Below are 20,534 nucleotides of genomic sequence, written 5' to 3'. Positions count from 1 at the left end.
ACCAGTCTGGCCATTCTCCTCTCACCTCTGTCATTAACAAGGCGTTTCACCCACAGAACTGCCGTTCACTGGATGTTTTTTGTTCTTTGCACTGTTCTCTGCAAACACAAGCAAGCATGATTACCAGCAAACAGAACACAAGAAAGCAAGCATGTCTGCATGCTTTTATGCATTGAGTTGTTGCCACATGATTGGCATTAATAAGCAGATGTACCTAATAAAGTGGCCATTGAGTGTATGTTTCTATAACTATTAGTACAAATGTGAGAGTCTGTGTGAAAATATTTACAAATATCCCTGTGTGGTTTAGTGCATTTTTGTGTTCTGTTATTGCTTTACCTTATTTAGATTTTCATTTACCTACTTATTTCAAGATGGGGATCTCACCCTTCTAGCCCAATGAACTGCACCACACACCATATCCCCTATTTAGCCCTAGCCTAATTGCAGGACAATTTACAATGACCAATTAACCTACTAACCAGTATGTCTTTGAACTGAGGGAGGAGACCAGAGCACCAGAAGGAAATCCACGTGCACACAGGAGGAACATACAAAGTTCTTACAGGGGACACCGGAACTGAACTCCGAACTCTGGAATGCCCAAGCTGTACCAGCTTCACGCCGACCATTACACTACAGTGGCGCCTCAGTGCTTTGATGTTGAACCTTGTTCTACCCCAATTCACCGTGTGAGATTTGATCTGTATAAACTTTTAGTACAATTGGCTCTGTACTTCTGTATTGTGTTTAAGGTGTTGCAGCAGTGTAACACAGACAAACCTATCCCATTGGCTGCCATGCCTGTCTCAGAAAGGCAGCATCCATTATTAAGGACCTCCAGCACCCAGGGCATGCCCTTTTCTCACTGTTGCCATCAGATAGGAGATACAGAAGTCTGAAGGCACACACTCAGTGATTCAGGAACAGCTTCTTCCCCTCTGCGATCCGATTCCTAAATGGAAATTGAAGCCTTGGACACTATCTCACTTTTTTAATATACAACATTTCTGCTTTTGCACATCTTTAAAATCTATTCAATATACATAATTGATTTACTTGTTTATTTATTATTATGTTCCATTTCTTTTCTCTTTCCACTAGATTATATATTACATTGAAATACTGCTGTTAAGTTGACAAATTTTGTGTCAGATGCCGGTGATAATAAACCTGATTCTGATTCTGATTCCATCAGAAGATCCCCTTATGTCTGACCAGTTTAGGGCTAGGTTTATGGTATAAAAGGTAAAAGGGTTAATATATGAGGAGAGTTTGATGGCTCTGGACCTGTCCTCACTGGGGCTTAGAAGAATGAGGGGAAAGCTCTTTGAAACCTATTGAATATTGAAAAGCCTAGATAGAATAGATGTGGAGAGGAAGTTATCAATTATACAACAGATAACTGGATGATATAAACTGAATGAATTAAGCAATTCTTTGAAGCCAATAAATTAGCCAATGAAAAGCAAGTGTCGGTGTTACTGAGGGCAATATGTGGAAAAGCAGTCGTTGCTTAGAGTTTAACTGCAAAAACCAAACCAGCCAAAATGAGCTTTGCTGATACCATGGACAGAATGCAGGGACAGTTAGAATGTAAATAATTGTTGATTGTAGAATGTTTTAGGTTTCATAAATGGAATCAAAAGGCACTTGAATCCATTTCAGCTTACATGGCTGAATTGAAGAAGTTGTCTGAGCATTGTCGGTTCAGTGATGTGCTTAATGGTCCACTGAGAAATTGTTTATGGAATCTTAGAAGAAAGCATTCAGAAACAGTTCCTAATTGAAGCACAACTCAAATTTAAAAGAGCAGTTGAAATCACTGTATCAATGGAAACAGCCAGCGGTGCAATTGAGTGTCACGAATGACAGTGAGCATGAACAGAATTGCAATGACTAAACAGAAACCTGCCTGGCTGAACAAATTGTGTTCCCTTTGTGGCAGAGGCTCACATACACCAGACCAATGCAGATTTAAAGGCAAAACTTGCAGAAAATGTAACAAAGTAGGACACACACAAAGAGTATGTTGGGCAGACAAAATAAATGGGTTGCACAGAGAAGGGAAAAAGATGCAAAGTCCAGTTACAGTTTGAAAAAGAGCACCTATCTGTTGATGAAAAATCTGATCGTCATGAGAGGGACACAGGACTGAGTGTCCTTGAGATTTACAATGTGGAAATGAATAATAGATAAGCAATAGAGCGTACACCAGAAGTGAACAGAAAACTAATTACAATAGAATTGTACAATGGCTCAGGTGTTTCAGTAATTATACAAGATTAGTTTGAAAGGCATTTCAAAGGTACTGAGCTGAAGCCTGCAGATATCCAATTAAGATCTTATACTGGAGCAAAGGTAACTCCAGTGGGGATGACTTCTGTGACATTGAAATACAACAAACAATAAGCCACATTGGGTTCATATGTGGTAAAAACAGGAGGGCCAGCATTTTGGGGTTGTGATCAGTTGAGGCAACTACAACTTGATTGGAGAACCATCCACCATTTGCATGCCATATCCCCTGCAATGAAGCCAACTGAAAGTGAATTAAAGATACTGAATAATGCCACAACTATCTCCACGGTGTACACCGTGAACTGTTCCCCAACAGAGGACAAACAGGTGTTGGTGACAACCTCTGTGCCTCTGGTCAGAGAGCATTAGGAAGGGACCAAGGAAAGGCCATGTTGCAATAGAGTCAACCGAAAGAGAATTAACAAAGGTACTGGATAATGCTATAGCAGTGTTCAAGGATGGCATTGGAAAACTCAAACATATCCAATGTAAAATAGTGTTAAATGAAAATGCCACACCCAAGTATTACAAAGCCCATCCAATTCCTTATACCATCTGTGATGAAATAGCCACAGAGTTAGATTGCATGGAGGCTGAAGAAATTCTTTACAAGTTTGAGTGAAGCCCATGGGAAGTCCCACGAGGAAAGAAGGGTGAGTCTGTCAGGATTTGTGGTGATTTGAAGGTCTGCATCAACCAGGTACTGAAAGGAGATCAATACCCTTTGCTGGGAATAGAGGATATCTTTGCAACGCTTACTGGTAAGAAACACTTCAACAGGGTGGACTTTGCTGAGACCTACCTACAGATAGAGATGGAAGAAGATTCCAAAATGGTTCTCACCATATAAATTCACCAAGGATTTTATCAGTATAATATGCTTATTTTTGGAGTAGCATCTGCACCTGCGCTCTGGCAGTATGCTACGGACCAGGTGCTATAAGGCTGCCCAGGCACTTAGTGTAACCTGGATGACATCATTGTTAACAGTGAGGATGATGAGAAACATCTCCAAAACCTCAAGACAGTGTTAAAAAAGATTAGAAGATTATGGGCTCAGAGCATGACGTGACAAGTGTGAATATTTTAAACAAGCATCACCTTCTCTGTTCAAAACATCCATGCACAAGAATCATACAAGTGTGCATTCAAGTCGTGTTGAATGCCCCAAGGCCAAAGGAGGTGTCACAGTTGTGGGCCTTTTTAGGTTTGTCAATTACTATAACAGATTCTGGTCAAACCTGGCTACTGTGCTCCACCCCTTGAACCCATTACTACAGATTGGGAAGAAATAGCAATGGACAAAACAGTGTGAGGTGGTTTTCAAAAAGGCAAAGGAAACGGTGACATCAGACACTGTACTCACACATTATGGTCCATGTTGTCCAGTGAAGCTAGCCTATGATGCCTCGCCTTATAGTATAGGGCAGTCGTGTCACATGTTGTGAGTGTTCACATTCCCTTAGCAACGCAAAGGAAAAATACGCACAGATTGACAGAGAGGCCTTGAGACTGGTTTGGGAATAAAACGTTTCAACCACACGCCAACCACTACACTACAGTGGCACCTCAGTGCTTTGACATTGAACCTTATTCTACCTCAATGCACCATGTGAGATTTGATCTGTATAAACTTCTAGTACAATTGACTCTGTACTTCTGTGTTGTGATTAAGTGTTATGGCAGTGTAACATAGACAAGCCTATTCCATTGGCTGCCATGCCTGTCTCAGAAAGGCCGAGTCTATTATTAAGGTCCTCCAGCATGCCCTTTTCTCACTGTTACCATCAGGTAGGAGGTACAGAAGCCCGAAGGTACACACTCAGCGATTCAGGAACAGCTTCTTCCCCTCTGCCATCCAATTCCTAAATGGACATTGAAGCCTTGGACACTATCTCACTTTTTTAACATACAGCATTACTGCTTTTGCACATCTTTAAACTCTATTCAATATACATAATTGATTTACTTGTTTATTTATTACTATGTTCTTTTTTTTTCTCTTTCTACTAGATTATGTATTGCATTGAACTGCTGCTGCTAAGTTAACAAATTTTGTGCCAGATGCCGGTGATAATAAACCTGATTCTGATTCTGATTCCATCAGAAGATCTCCTGATCTCTGACTAGTTTTGGGCTAGGTTTATGGTATAAAAGGTAAAAGGGTTAATATATGAGGAGAGTTTGATGGCTCTGGATCTCTCATTGACCACCCATTTTAATCCCACTTCCCATTCCCGTTCCGATATAACCATCCATGGCTTCCTCCAATGTTGTGATGAGGCCACTGAGGTTGGAGGAACAACACCTTATTCTGTTTGAGTAGCCTCCAACCTCATGGCATGAACATCAATTTCCCGAACTTCTGGTAATGCCCCCCCATCCACCCTCTCCTTCACTATTCCCCATCCTCTTTTCCATCTCTCACCTTATCTCCTTGCCCATTCATCACATCTCTCTGGTGTTCCTCCCCTCTTCTTTCTTCCATGGCCTCCTGTCGCTTTCACCCATCAACTTCCCATCCGTTTACTTCATCCCTCCCCCTCCAGGTTTCACCTATCACCTTGTGTTCCCAATAGTCTCCTCTACAGCATCGCACACTGTCAATGTGTTGAGAAGCCTTTTCTCAAGGACTTGTGTATCAGAACACTTAGTCAGTGACAATGGACCACAGTTTGTTGTGGATCAGTTTCAGTCATTCCTGAAAATGAATGGAATAAAACATGCTACACCTGCACCGTGCCGCCCAGATACAAATGTCTTGTCGGAAAGGTTTGTTCAGTCTAAAGAACGCAGCGTGAGCAATGTCAGCAGTACACACTACATTTTTTATTATTGCTGTTTTCAGAATTAGGTTTATTATCATCAGCATGTGATGTGAAATTGGTTAACTTAATAGCAGCAGTACAATGCAATACATAATATAGAAGAAAAAACAAAATAAAATAATATTAAATAATTACCGTATATGTATATTGAATAGATTAAAAATTGTGCAAAAACAGAAATAATGTATATTAAAAATGTGAGGTAGTGTCCGAGGGTTCAATGCTGTTTTTGCACTATTTTAAATTTATTTAATATTCATATATATACTTACCATAATTGATTTACATTCTACAACCAACAAGTCACCAGTTATGCTGTTCCTGGGTTGTCTCTTGTGCTCGTGCTTGGATCTCCTCAAACCCAGAAGGACATACTGCTGAGACAAATGGAGGTCTCCTCAAACAAGGAGGTTTGATGTTTTCCTCTTGGACAAGCAGTTGTGGTGCGGGACTACAGAGGTGGTCAAAAGTGGCTATTTGGAAAGATTAAGTACAGAACTGGACCACTCTCGAGATTGCGTCTGATGTCATCTGGAGCTGACATATCCATCAGTTGAGGGGAGCAGAGACCATTGTTAGTGAAAGGCATCCAGAGTTGTCAGAACCACTTCATGCAGTCTCAGAGTCAACTCCTACAACCACCACAGAGCAGGCTCCAACACCTGAGATTGTTTCACAGCCACAAGTCTCCCCCGCCTTGACGGGAAATACATTATCCCACAAGAGTAAGAAATCCTCTAAAATGATTAAATCTTCAGGCCTGAATTGCAGAATTAAAAAGTTACTATGCTGTGGATGTCTAAATAGTAGTTGTATAGCGTTTGTAGTAAGCCATATATCCAGTGTGTGTGTATATATAGATAAAATGTGTGCGTGCGTGCGTATGTGTGTATGAGAGCAAGAAATTGACTGGAGAGCTCTAGGTTATATATTTGAGTTGAGGTGATTTCTATATTGAGTTGCAGTTCATAGCTAAGCAGGGCAGAGTATTGTGTATTTAATATTTTAGTAATATTTGAGTTATATTGTAAATATATTGTTTGATTAAGCATCCTTTGTTTACTGAATTCATTGCGGGCTATACATAAGGAGTATGTGAATGGCATATATCATTACACCACCATGTTACATGTCACAAGTATCCCCAGCTCCCATATTTTTCTTTGAATTAGTTTCTGGAGTTACAGAACATAACAGGCACCACAGTGTGGGCCAAAGGGCATGTATTGTGCTATGTTGTAAAAGGACACTTCCTTTCTTATTTCGCTTTTCCTGAGCATCTAATAAAACATTTGTAACTGGAAGATTTGCACCTTCTGAAGGTCCTCCTGGATAACAGAGTTAAGCAGCAAACCCTCATATTGTGGGGTAACATTCCCGGAAAACCTTTCACTTCACAACTTTCTACAGAGAGAAGTGCTCTCATCTGCACATGTGCCAAGGAATGTAACTTGGAAAAAGAAATTGGTATATTTGAGAGTGAATTTTTATCTAGTATCTCAAAAATTTTGGCTGTGTTTTGTGAACTCTGTAAGGGAGAGTTTCTGTTACCCGGATTGCTATAATATTGGCCTTGTCTGTAATAACCCAACACTTCCAACAGAATATCACAGATGCAGCAAAACCTGCATAATTATCTTCAGCACCGATGGGAAGTATCTCATTGAGGGAACGTAGGCATTGTTCACAACTTACTTATGCCCAACTCCCCTACTAGGGCGTAGGCCTCTGACAGCAGCTCACCGGAGCCCCTGTCCTGGGCTGAAGATTGATCGGCCCTGCGGCTTCCAATTTCATCACACAACTTCTTACGACTTCTAGACGAAGATCCTTCCTCTCTCAGGGAAGGATCTCTGGAGCTTCTGTTGGCTTTTTGCTACTCTGGGTGTTTAGAGGATGGGGTTGCAAGCCCTAAGCCTAACCCTCCACCTTTTGTAGCTGGGCTTGGAACTGTCTATGGCAGAGTTCATTGTTCACAAGGCTGGTGTTTATTGGCTATCTCTGGATGTTAGCTGGGCCTTCCAAGTTCAGTGTTGGTGACAAGGAGTCACCCACCTGACTTTGGGTTTGGGTTTAGATGTGGGGTTTAAAATGGAGAAGGTCAAATACTCCCTTCCATGAAGAATATTAGTGACCCTGATGTAGTTTGAACTATAATCCAGATGCCACCCTGATAGAGTTATTTATATTAATCCTTACACTCAATGTCAGCAAGACCAAGGAAATGATGGTGGACTTCAGGAAGGGGAAGTTGGAAGAACACACCGGTTCTCATTCAGGGGTCAGTGGTGGAAATGGTGAACAGTTTTAAATTCCTGGGTGGCAGCATCTCTGAGGACCTGTTATAGTCCCAACATATTAATACAATGACAAAGAAGGCATACCCAGTGGTTCTACTGAGGAGTTTGAGAAGATTTGATACATCACCAAAGACCCTTGCAAATGTCTACAGATTTACAATGGAACATGCTGAATATTGCATCACAGTCTGGTACCTAACGCACAGGATCACAAGAGGCGGCAGAGGGATGTTGACTCAGCCACCTCCATCGTGGGCACAACACTGCCCACCATCAAGGACTTCTTCAAGAGGAGGTGCCTCAATAAGGCAGAATCCATCATTAAGCACCCTCGCCATTGGCAACATGCCCTCTTCACATTACTACCATCAAGGAGGAGGTACAGGAGCTTGAAGACGCATACTTATTGCCCTCCACCATCAGATTTCTGAATGGTCCATGAACCCATGAGCACTAGCTTTACTTTGTACTACTTATTTTTGTAATTTATAATAACTTTTATGTTTTTGCACTGTACTGCTGCCACAAAAAAACAAATTTCATGTCATCTACAGTAAATCTGTAATAATGAGACCAATTCTGATTGTTTCACAAATTCAAATTCCTGTCTGAAAGAAGTAGCTGAAGAGATTATGGAGGCATTAGTAATGATCTTACAAGAATCACTAGATTCTGCAGGACTGGGAAATTGCAAATGTCACTTCACTCTTTAAGGGGGGAGGGGGAGGCAGAAGAAAGGAAATTTCAGGCCAGTTAGCCCGACTTCAGTGTTTGAGAAGATTTTGGGGTTCATTATTAATGATGAGGATTCAGGGTTTTGGAGGGATGTGATAAATTAGGACAAAGTCAGCATGGTTTCCTTAAGGGAAAATCTTGCCTGACAGATCTGTTGGAATTCTTTAAGGAAATAACAAGCAGGATAGACAAAGGAGAGTCAGTAGATGTTGTTTACTTGGATTTTCAGAAGGCCTTTTACAAGGTACTGCAGATGAAGTTGCTTAACAAGATTACAGCTCATGGTATTACAGGAAAGATACTAGCATGGATAGAAGGTTGGCTAACTGGTAGGAGGCAAAGAGAGGGTGTATTATGGTTGGTAGGACTAGTGGTGATCCAGGGGAGTCGGCATTGGGACCGTTTCTTTTCACATTGTATGTCAACGATTTGGATGATGGAATTGATAGCTTTGTGGCCAAGTTTGCAGCTGATACGAAGATAGGAGGGGGCGGTAGTGTTGAGGAAGCACAGAGTCTGCGGATGTAATATAGTATAAAACATAGAACATAAAATAGTATAGCACAGTACAGTACAGGCCCTTCGACCCTTAAAGCCTGCCTCCCATATATCCCCCCACCTTAAATTCCTCCATATACCTGTCTAGTAGTCTCTTAAATTTCACTAGTTTATCTACCTCCACCACTGACTCAGGCAGTCTCTGAGTAAAAAACCTTCCTCTAATATCCCCCTTGAACTTCCCACCCCTTACCCTTAAAGCCATGTCCTCTTGTACTGAGCAGTGGTGCCCTGGGGAAGAGGCGCTGGCTGTCCACTCTATCTATTCCTCTTGATAGGGAGTAGGGAGGGTTATTGTCATGAACTTTGGTAAAAGGAATAAAAGCATACACTATTTTTTTAAGCAGGAGAAAATTAAAAAAAATCAGAGGTGAAAGTGGACTTTCAAGTCCTTGTGCAGGATTCCCAAAAGGTTAACTTTGAGTCAGTGGTAAGGAAGGCAAATGCAATGTTAATATTCATTTTGAGAGGACTAGAATATGAGAACAAGGGTGTGATGCTGAGACTGTAAAAAGCATTGGTCAGATTGCAGTAGGAGTATTGTGAGAAGTTTTGGGTTCATTATCCCTGAAAGGATGCGCTGGCATTGATGAGGGTCCAGGGGAGGTCCACAAGAATGAGTGGCTGGAGTTTAGAAGAATGAGGGGCATCTCACTGAAACCGATCAAATATTGGAAGACCTAGAATGAGTGGATCTGAAGAGGATGTTTCCTATAGTGGGGAAATTCATCGCCATGAATGGCTGTGGAGGGAAAGTCATTGGGTATACTTAAAGTGAAAGTTGATAGGTTCTTTATTAGCAAGGGTGGGAAGAAGGCAGGAGAATGGGGTTTTGGCGGATAATAAAGCCATGATTGAATGGTGGAGCAGACTCGTTGGAGTGAATGGCCTAATTCATTTACATCTTATGGTCTTATCAGGGAAGAGGTACAGGAGCCTGAAGAAACACACTCAAACATTTAGGAACAAATTCTCCTCCTCCACTATCAGATTACAGAATATACCATGAACACTACCTCACTTTTTGGTCTCTTTTGCACTACTTATTTTTTAAATTATATATTTCTTATTGTAATTTATAGTAATTTTTTAAGTATTGCACTGTACTGCTGTTGCAAACAACAAATTTCATGACATACAGTATGTCAGTGATAATTAACCCAATTCCGGATTGTGGATTCCAGTATTGTGAGGTGACCTCGGAAAGGGTTGGGAAATTCTAAATGAGTGTTCTATTGAAGAAGGTGTCAGAGATTGAGAGGATGAAAGGAAATTGATTTAAGGAAGTCTGCATATGGATGCTGTGGGTTATAGAACTGTATTTCTGTCTTTCAGATCTGGATCCCCTGATCTTGGGCCTGACATCCATTCTCATCCTGATCACCTCTCTGCTGTTATTAACCATCATCCTCACCTACCGCAGGTACACCCCTGACTGGCTGGTACAGTGGAAATTGTTTTTCTGTTTGCTTGTTGCCCAGCTTAAATCTGAAGAGGTTAGACAATATATCAGCATGTAGCTGGATTTACAGCAATACACACAAAATGTTGGAGAAACTCAACAGGTCAGGCAGCAGCTAAGGAGGGGACTAAGCGCAGAACATGACAGCACAGTACAGGCCTTTCATCCCACAACATTCAGCTGACCTTTTAACCTACCCTAAGATCAATATAACTCTTCCCTCCCACATAGCCCTCCATTTTTCTATCGTCCATGTGCCCATCTAAGAGTTCTTAAACATCCATAATGCATCTGCCTCCAGCAAGGCATTCCACACATCCACCTCTCCCTGTATAAAGAACTTATCACTGACGTCCCGGACTGGAAAGGAAGGGCGAAGAGGTCAGAATAAGAATGTTGGAGGAGAGGGGAAAATACCAGCCAGCAGATGAAAGGTGAAAACAGGTGAGAGGGGAGGTGGGCAGGTGGAATCCAATTTAAAATAATTACAATTGCATTAAGCTTGCAATGTCTTCATCACTGAGTCTTAATAGGTAACCGTCGATCCCGGGGATCATGGGTTTGTGCCTCTGATGGACTGTGTCCTCTCCAGGGTGCAAGCCTGGGGAGGAAGATTTGAAGAACCGGCTGTTGCCCATGCAGCGGGTTCTCTTCTCCATGTCACTGATGTAGTCCAAGGGAAAGGGCAAGCACCGATACAGCTTGGCACCAGTGTTGTCACTGGGTCTAAATCCTGGAACTCCCTTCCTTGCAGTACAGAGGAAGTAATTTCACCAGAAGCGATTCTAGAATGAGGCATGTCTCCTCCTTCTGAAAACAATTCACTATATTTTAGATGTTATTGATCCTATGAATCTATGAAAGATAATGGACATTCTGTTCTGTCTTACGTGATCTCACTACTCTGGTCCACATCCAGCCCTCCGCAGGTGATGTGGTTTGATGGTCTTTTCGTAATTGTCTTGAGATAAGGAGGCTGAGGGGAGACATAAAAGATTAGCTGCCTCGCCTCTGAGTTAGAATGTGGATAGTTCAGGTTCGAAAGCGAATAACCCCAACTGCTGCAGTCTTTCTGAAATCTAATCCCTGAAGTCACCAGGGTATGCTCTTGGGGTGGCGCTGAGGCTTAGCAGTTAGCGTAACGCTTTACAGTGCCAGCAATCAGCGTTTGATTCCCACAGCTGTCTGTAAAGTGTTTGTGTGTTCTTCCAGTGACCATTTGAGTTTCAGGTGAGGGAGCACACAGAAAACAGCAAAAATGTTTGATGAACTAGTGAAATGTTTACAACAGTCCAATGAGATGTTTATCAGGAGTGCTGTGTATGCAGGGCCCTTACCATTGTCGAGGATCCTTTCCGTCCAACCCAGGAGGTACGACAGGATTACGACAAGCGCTGTTAGGATGGGGAACTGCTTCTTCCCCCAGGCCATGAGACTATTGAATTTCCTGCTACCTCCCAGGTCTCATCACTTAGGAAGTGCCAGTAGCATTATTTAGTTTCTAACTTATGTCATAAATGCACCTTATGCTAATTGTCAGTCATCAGGAATATATGTTATTACTTGCTCATTTGCTTGTGGTAATATTCCTTTACGTGTTGTGCATCTTGGTTTGCAGGAATGTTGCTACATTTGGTGGTATTTAGTATATGGCTGAATGACAGTAAACTTGAACTTGAATTTAACCAGATCCTTTTCACCTACAGGATGATAAAGGAGACAGTCTGGCCGTTGATTCCTTCTCCAGAGAACATGTTTGATGGACTTTTCACTGTACACCAAGGAAACTTCCAGGTAAATGTCTTACGACCTCTGTACTGCACCGCACTGCACTGTGAATGCCTTAAACAGCTTTTGTTTACATTGTAAATACATGCTGGTATTTATGTATTTATGCACATTTTATTCCATATCAATACTTCTCAATTTATCTTTATGTAATTCTTCATAATTGTTGAAACCCTCATTCCTGCGCCATCTCATTAGCCAAATATTAAACTGCATTAACTTCCTATTTTTTGTTTCACTAACATGTGGCTCAGGTTTTGATCTACATGTGATAGATAAATTTGAATGAATCTGAATTACACTTGGTGGCCTCTTTATTCGGCCCTCATGTTCATTAATGCAAATATCTAATCAGCCAATCACATATCAGCAACTTAATGCATAAAGGCATGCAGACATGGTCAAGAGGTTCTGTTGTTACTCAGAGAACGTCAGAATGGGAAGAAGTGTGATCTAAGTTACTTTGACTGTGGAATGATTGCTGGTGCCATTGGGGTGGTTTGAGTATCTCAACAATTGTTGTTCCCCAGGGATCTTCAAGCACAACAGTCTCTAGAGTTTACAGAGAATGGTGTGATAAACAAAATAACATCCAGTTCTGTGGGCTAAAATATCTTGCTGATGAGAGAGGTCAGAGGAGAATGGCAGGGGTGACACAGGTTTATTGTACTCTGTGTAAGAATCTCATAATCTTTGACAGCTCAAATAACTTCCAGTAAACAATCCCACTTGGACAGTTTCTGCTTGTAACTACAACTGTTTAACTATGACAATAATGTTATTGATCCCCACTTCACCTTCTCCAGAGACAGTCGTGTATCCAGCTGCATTATTCGTCACTGTAGGCTGAAAAGGAAGAGGGGAGGGAAGGAGGGAGTGGGGGGGGGGGGGAGAGAGAGAGAGACAGAGAGAGAGAGAGAGAGAGAGAATCAAAAAGAGTAGTGGGAAGGGGTGGTGAAAGAACTGGCAGGGGTTAGGTGGATCTAGGAGAGGCAGTGTCACACCCCTCATCTGGATCCACATGTCACCTGTCAGTTCTTGCTCCACCCCTTCCCTCTTACCTTTCCAAGTGTCTCTCTCCTTTCCAGCCCAAAATGAAGGGGCCTAGCCTAAAACCTCGACTGTCTATTTCCCTCCATTGGTGCTGCCTGATGCACTGAGTTCCTCCAGCACTTTTTGTGCTGCTCCACATTCCAGCGTCTGCAGATTCTTGGGTTTCCAGCTGACTATGTTGTTCAGTAGCATTGGCCAAGTTAGAGATTTATCAGTTCCGGTTAGATCTTCTTGCTCCCTGTTGACTTTTCTTGTGGATCGCCCTCCTTTTTACAACTGCATCTTCTCTGAAATTCTCAATGTTCTACATTCTGTTATTGATTTTCCTTTGTACTGCCTCAATGCAAATAATCTGCGAGGATGACATGTTTTACACTGTGCCTCAGTACATGACAGTATATTAAACCAATTACATTTACAACATTTGAGGTGAAGATCCTTCACCAAAACTGGAAACTGTGAAAACGTTAGTTTTAAATTGCCGCACCTGACAGCATCTTTCAGGAAACACCCTTCTCTGTGAAAAAAAATCTTGCTCTGAACACCTTTGAATTTTTCCTCTCTCTACTTAAGCGCACGCACTCGAGTATTACATGCAAAATGCTTGAAGAACTCAGCAGGTCAGGCAACATCGATGGAGAGGAATAAGCAGTCAATGTTTCGGGCTGATACCCTTCATCAGGAGCTGGTATTAGACATTTACCCTCCAGTATTACACATTATGACTCTAGGGAAAAGATGCCAGCCACCTACTCCATCTATGCCGCTCATAATTTTATTAACTTCTATTAGGTCTCTGCTCAGCCTCCAGCACTCCAGATAAAACAACACAAGTTCATCCAGCCTCTCCTTATAACTCGTGCCCTCTCATCCTGGCAGGGCAGCATCCTGGTACACCTCTACTAAACCTCCACATCCTTCCTGTAATGGAGTGACCAGGTGCCGGGAGAGGAGGGAGGGTGGGAGGCGAGGTTGAGCAAGGAACAGGGAAGAGGTGGAGGGGAGGGGAGAAGGAGATGATCTGGATGATTTTCAAAAGATTGGTAAGAAATAGGAGCAGGAATAGGCCAATGTACCACTAGGCTCAGGGACAGCTTCTACCTTGCTGTTGTCAGACTATTGAGTGGTTCCCTAGCACAATAAGATGGACTCTTGACCTCACAACCCACCTTGTTGTGATCTTGCACCTTATTGTTTACCTGCACTGCACTTTCTCTGTAACTGTTACACTTTATTCTGTATTCTGTTATTGTTTTACCTTGTACTACCTCAATGCACTGTGTAATGATTTGATCCGTATGAACAGTATGCAAGACAAGTTTTTTCTCTGTAGCTCAGTATGTGTGATGGTGATAATAAAACCAATTTACCGATTTGTTTGCAGGAATGGCTTGGGCGAGGCAATGTACAGATCTGGTGGAATCTCCAGTTCTTTGGCACTGATGAACCATCTACAGCCCTGGAGATCTTGTCCGAGATAAACACCTTCCCACCAGGCCTTCTGAGGAACAAGCACCAGGAGATCTTCCCAGAAGATCGGGGATTCCTGATGAGCGGATCAGGCACCTTCAAGCTGCAGCAGGAATGGATGCCACTGGACGAGAGCAAGTCACCGGAACACTTGCAGCCAGAAGCCCCCACCAGGGAGGCCTATGTTGTCCTGAATCAGAATTTGTTGCTCAGTAACGACTTCCTTTCCGGTACGTACAATGTGACTCACAGCAGCAGCGATGTTTCGGAGGAAGAAATGCCTTTACAGTTGCTCTTCTGGAGTCCTGAAATGAAGCATCATAGCAAGACTTCACCTGAAGAGGGGCGAGAAAACTTTCTGTCACATGACTCGATTTCGCAGCATTCCTCACAGTCTAGTGGGATTGAGTGTGAAAGCCCAGCGTCATTTGGAGCTTTTGACTACGCCAAATGTGACCCAGCTGGGCACCTGCTATACCCATCACCCTCAGAGGCTGTGCTAGAAAACACAAACCATCCATACCTTCTGATGCTGGATTCTGGCATCTCTGCTGACTTCAGCCTAACAAACTTCCCATCACGTGTTAGTAAATCTGATGAAGGACTTTACACCAATCTCTGCAAAAGGGAAGACCTCCATGAGAACTTTCCTGTCTCAAGTGACCTCCATATAGAAGTTTGAGAGATGTTTGGTTCTCCATCAAGGAAGGTTCCTGTACTAGGGGAAAAGAAGGCTGAACTGTTGTTGTTGGTACTGAAGGCTTTATTGTGCAAATTGCATCACAGACTTCATTTGTACTGTTGGGGTGAAGCAGACTAGTCAAAGTTGTTGTGCAGAGCTAAATCAACTGGAGCTCACAAAGGAACAACTACAACTATGAGCAACAGAGGCATCTGCTCAGAACCCGCACTTTCCCAAGATAATGCCAAAGAAGCAGGTTACTCAACACTTGTCAATTCACCAGTTTGGAGATGATAGCAAGACAGACTAAGCAATACTGATTGTGGAGAAATAGTTCTTCGTGTGTTTCCTATAATGCGGGAGTCTAGAACCAGGGGGTACAGCCTCAAGAATAGAAGGACATCCCTTTAAAACAGAAATGACAAGGAATTTCTTTAACCAAAGAGTGGTGAATCTGTGGAACTAATTGCCGCAGATGGTTGTGGAGGCCAAATCATTGGGTTTATGTAAAGCAGAAACTGATAGGTTCTTTATTGGTCAGTGCATCAAAGGTTATGGGGAGAAGGCAAGAGTTTGAGAGGGAAAATAAAACTATGATGGAATGGTGGAGTAGACTGGTTGGACTGAATGACTGAATTCTATTCCGATGTCTTATGGTCTCATGTGTTTGATTCCATGAGAAATTTCAAGATGATTGGTGGGCTGTTGAGGGTCTTGGTTGAACCTCAGGGGAAAGAACCTGAGCCATAGATTTGGAACGAACACTTCCAGGGAGAAATCCCATCTTTTAAACACCAGTATTCATGACTGATCCTTTGGAACTTAGGATGTTCTTTCAGATAAGTAAGTGGACAAGTTCACTTTTATAATGTTTAAAGAGAGCTAAGCGTTATTTATCACATGTACGGTAAAAGATACAGTATCATTTGCGTCAAATCAAATCAGCGTGGACTGTGCTGGGTAGCCACAAGTGTCACCATGCTCCTGGCACAGACATCGCGTGCTCACAAGACACTAACCCTAACCTGTATGTCTTTGGCATGTGGGAGAAAACCAGAATAAACCCACGTGGTCACAGAGAGAACATACAAACTCCTTACAGACAAGGGCAGGAATCAAAACCCAGCGCTGTAATAGTGTTAGGCTAACTACTAAGTTACCATGCCACACTTCAAACACAAAGAGCAAGGTGACAGAGGTATCGATACCTGTCAGAATATTGAGGTATGAGAGGGCTAAAGCTGGAAGGGGTTCAACTCTTGAGTGACTTTAGATCAATGACATGAAATTATTCAATCTGTTTATATGCTTATATGAGGTATCTCAAAGAAGAAAGATTACTCAGTGATTATGCAACAGGAGTAAGGTTGCCGTGACACCTTACACCGAGAAAATCACCAGATTTCATAGAATGTTACGGCACAGTACAGGCCTTCCATTGACCTTTTAACCTACCCTGAGATCATTCTAACTCTTTCCTCCTTGATAGCCCTCCATTTTTCTAACATCCATATGCCTATCTAAGAGATTCTTAAATGCCTCTAATGTATCTGTCTCTACCAGCACTCCTGGCAGGGCATTCGATGCACCCACAGTAGTGTAGTATTCAGCACCACACTCCACAGTAGAGGCAACCCGGGTTCGTCTCCTGCCACTCTCTGCAAGAAGTTTGTATGTTCTCCCCATGACTGCATGCTTTTCCTCCCATATTCCAAAGGCATAACGGTTGATAGATTAATTGGTCATTGTAAATTGTCCTGTGATTAGGCTAGGATTAAATTGGAGGATTCTGGTTTAAAGGGCCGGTAAAAGAATTAGACCTATTAGACTAGTTTTCCAAGACAAGGATTCCCCATAGGAAAGCCCTGCAATAGGACATGATGAATTAACTCTCCCTGACAAAGGGCACCAATCCCCTGAATGAGCACTATGAGTCTTGTGACTTTGGGGCTCCAGATCAGAACATGAGAGCAGATCATCAAACCCACAATTTTTGGGCAGTCTGCTGTTACACCAGAAACCTTGATCAGGAACACCTGCAGGGACAAGTAAAGGAGAGACAGACAGAGGAGGAGAATTGGGAGGGAAACTGAAAAATATCAAGGGTAGAAATAGTCTCTAATGGCTTTATTAAGTTTATTGTTTTCATACATAGCAGACAAATGCCATTGCAGCAATAGCAGAGTACGTTACAAGATGATAAGAAACCATCTCTTTATTCAGTTTACCATAAACTGAATAAAATAAATTGTAGATAACTTTCTTCTGACCAAGATGAATATTCAGAATCAGAAACAGAATCACATTTATTATCACTGACATAAGTGTAATTTGTTATTTTGCGGCAGCAATGCCCCATTCATACAACTTAGCATTGGTCTTACTTCAGCAAATTAGTGCAATTGGAGAGGGTGTCACTCTCTCCTCAGAACTGACTTCCTACCAAAGTGACAGGAGCACCCACAACCTCTGTTCATTGCTGGACACTGGAGTTTAACAACACTATGACCATTTTGCACAAAAAATTGACATTTTTGTCCTGTGTTCCTTCTTGTAAAATGTTAATGTACGATGTTTTTTCTTGTAAATGCTGCTTATGTGATGCTACGTGCCTGTGATGCTGCTCCATGTGTCCCATTGCATTGGTGCACATTATTCCAAATGAGTCAAAAGTCGGGTTTATTGTCATACGCACAAGTATGAGTGTGCATACGTGCAATTTAAAAACTAGCAGCAGCATCACAGGCACACAGCACCTGAGACACAACATCCACAAGAAAAACATAAATTATGCAAAATTATACAAGAAAGACGAGGACAGAAAAAAGCCCATTGTAGTGCAAAGTGATCACTGCGTTGCTATAGTAACAGATTTAGGATTGTGTAAATTGGTTCAAGAACTGAATGGCTGAAGGGAAGTAGCTGTTCTTGAACCTGGTGGTGTGGGACGACACTTCTGTAGCTCCTGCCTGATGGTAGAAGATGGCGTAGCCTGGACAATAAGGATTTTTGATCATGGATGTTGCCTTCTTGAGGCAGCATTGGCCGTAGATACTACTGATGGTGGAGGAGGATATGCCTGTGCTGTGTCCACTACTCACTGCAACTTCTGTCCTTGAACATTCGAATGGCTGTATCAGACTAACATGGAAACCAGTCAGGATACCTTCAACAGTCCATCTGAGAGGTTTGCTAGATTAATTGGTGACAGGCCAAACCTCCTAAAGCTTCCAAGAAGGTAAAGATGTTGGCAGACCTTCTTTGTGATTGCATCTGTATGCTGGCCCAGGGCATTTGTATAGCACTGTGCCCAGTCTCTAGCTTGGCATGCTGATGAAATAATCTAGGGAACTTTAATTGTGTGTCATGTTTCACAGTACCTCACAAACATCTGCAGGAAAAAGTTCCTCTAGAGGGGAAAATGAAGGGCCAAGGTTTGAGGCAGAGGAGTTGGCACAAGAGCAATGAACTCATGCAGCAGTAAACAACATTTTATCATCTATAGGGTAGGGGTGGAGGTGGGTGAGCACACTCTGTCCTTCTTGCTAAACATTGTGAGATAGCAGAGAATGTAACACTACCATGAATCCAGGAGCAGATGCTTTGGTGAGGTATTCTTCAATCTGATTTAAATGACATTATATTTCCCATCTGTTATTGATAGTCACTTGATCTGAAGTGCATGTTACTGTAAAATATAACTACTGATCAATATGAATATTTTATTCTTACAGAATGTATTTTGTTAGCTTGCTCAAATGTTGTGAATATTTTTTCAGTTGTTGCCCGAGCATTATTTTGGGCAGGTATTTTTTATATAAATAAACAGATTGATTTATTTTATATCTTTGTCATTTTTTAACTCTACAAGTTGCATTTTCCTCATCTTAAAAAAAATTATTCATCCGTAATGTTGGCCCCAAGATGTCAGCAGCAAGTTTATTTCATTGTGTGTTCATTGATTTAGTGATATAGCAAGGTAACAGACCTTTCTGGTCCAACAAGCCCATGCCGCCCAATTACACGCACGTGACCAATTAACCGTCTAATCTGTAAAGCTTTGGGATGTGGGAGGAAACTGGAGCACATGGAAGAAACTGACAGAGTCACGGGGAGAATGTACAGACAGTGGCGGGAATTGGACATGGGTCACTGGCGCTGTAATAGCATCATGCTCACTGCAGGTTGAATGGATAGCAAAATATTGTGGGCCGAAGGGCTTGTACTGTGCTGTACTGTTCTATGGTCAATGTTCTTTCTTTCATTCTTTTAAAATCTTTTTATTAATTTTCAAACATAGGCATAATAACAATAGTAAAACAGAGAGACTTGGGAATACATAGTTAATAAATAGTATGTACAAGTATAAGCTATAGATAACACAAATGTACTAAACCTCCCAAACTCTTGACGTATTTAACATGATAGAAAAAAAAATACCAAAAAAAACCCCAAGTTAGAAATAAAAAAAACTAAACAAAACTAAACTAAACAAAGCTGGGCTATTATATTACAATGGATACAATCAATAATGTCAATAACTCCGCTGCTATATCCAAATATTTAAGGATAATAAAAAGGATTTGGAAAAGGTCAAGTTACATCATATGAAAGTGTTGAATAAATGGTCTCCAAGTTTCTTCGAATTTAACCGAATGATCAACAATGACACTTACGATTTTTTTCTAGATTTAAACAAGATATAGTTTGGGAAAACCATTGGAATATAGTAGGAGGAGTAATCTCTTTCCAATTCAATAAAATGGATCTTCTGGCCATTAATGTAACAAATGCAATCATCCAATAGGCTGAAGAGGATAAATAACTATTTTCCACCATTGGTAAGCCAAAGCTTGCAGTAATAGGACGAGGATGTAAAACAATACTCAAAGCTGTTGAAATAATATCAAAAATATCTTTCCAATATTTCTCCAAGAAAGGACAAGACCAGAACATATGGGTCAAAGCGGCTAGTTCCGAATGACATCTATCACAGATAGGATTTATGTGGGAGTAAAAACGAGCATGCTTGTCTTTAGACATTGAGCCCTATGCACCACCTTATATTGTATCAGCGCATGTTTAGCACACATAGAGGAGGAGTTAACTAATCGAAGAATTTTCTCCCATTTCTCTGTAGGTAGGGAGTTCTTTTTCCCATTCATTCTTAATTTTATCTGATATACCTGGCTGGATTTTCATAATCATATCATAAATAGTTGCTATTAAACCCTTCTGATAAGGGTTTAAACCTAAAGTTTTTTCCGTGATATCAGTTAGGTATGAATTCGGAAAAGTCTGTAACATATTATTCAAAAAATTTCTAAGATGGTCAATATTCTAAGTTCACACACTTG

The 20,534-nt window shown here is 41.6% G+C and overlaps 2 protein-coding genes across 2 annotated transcripts in view; one reads left to right on the top strand and one right to left on the bottom strand.

The window, feature by feature from the left end:
• Nucleotides 1-19,020, top strand: part of epor (erythropoietin receptor) — a 31,195-nt gene extending 12,175 nt beyond the window's left edge. The window contains exons 6-8 of the mRNA XM_073068996.1: nucleotides 10,058-10,145; nucleotides 11,891-11,978; nucleotides 14,410-19,020. Of these exons, the coding sequence (XP_072925097.1) occupies nucleotides 10,058-10,145; nucleotides 11,891-11,978; nucleotides 14,410-15,177 (944 nt within the window). The 3' untranslated portion in view covers nucleotides 15,178-19,020. The remainder of the gene's footprint in view (nucleotides 1-10,057; nucleotides 10,146-11,890; nucleotides 11,979-14,409) is intronic.
• The window catches only part of c16h19orf53 (chromosome 16 C19orf53 homolog), a 355,432-nt gene that overhangs the window by 134,014 nt on the left and 200,884 nt on the right, over nucleotides 1-20,534 (bottom strand). The gene's annotated exons all lie outside the window — the stretch shown is intronic.

This window comes from Hemitrygon akajei, chromosome 16 (assembly GCF_048418815.1).
Source record: "Hemitrygon akajei chromosome 16, sHemAka1.3, whole genome shotgun sequence".
In the NCBI taxonomy this organism is placed as follows: Eukaryota; Metazoa; Chordata; class Chondrichthyes; order Myliobatiformes; family Dasyatidae; genus Hemitrygon; species Hemitrygon akajei.
Note: the sequence above shows the minus strand (reverse complement) of the source record. Positions and strands in the feature narration are given on the sequence as shown.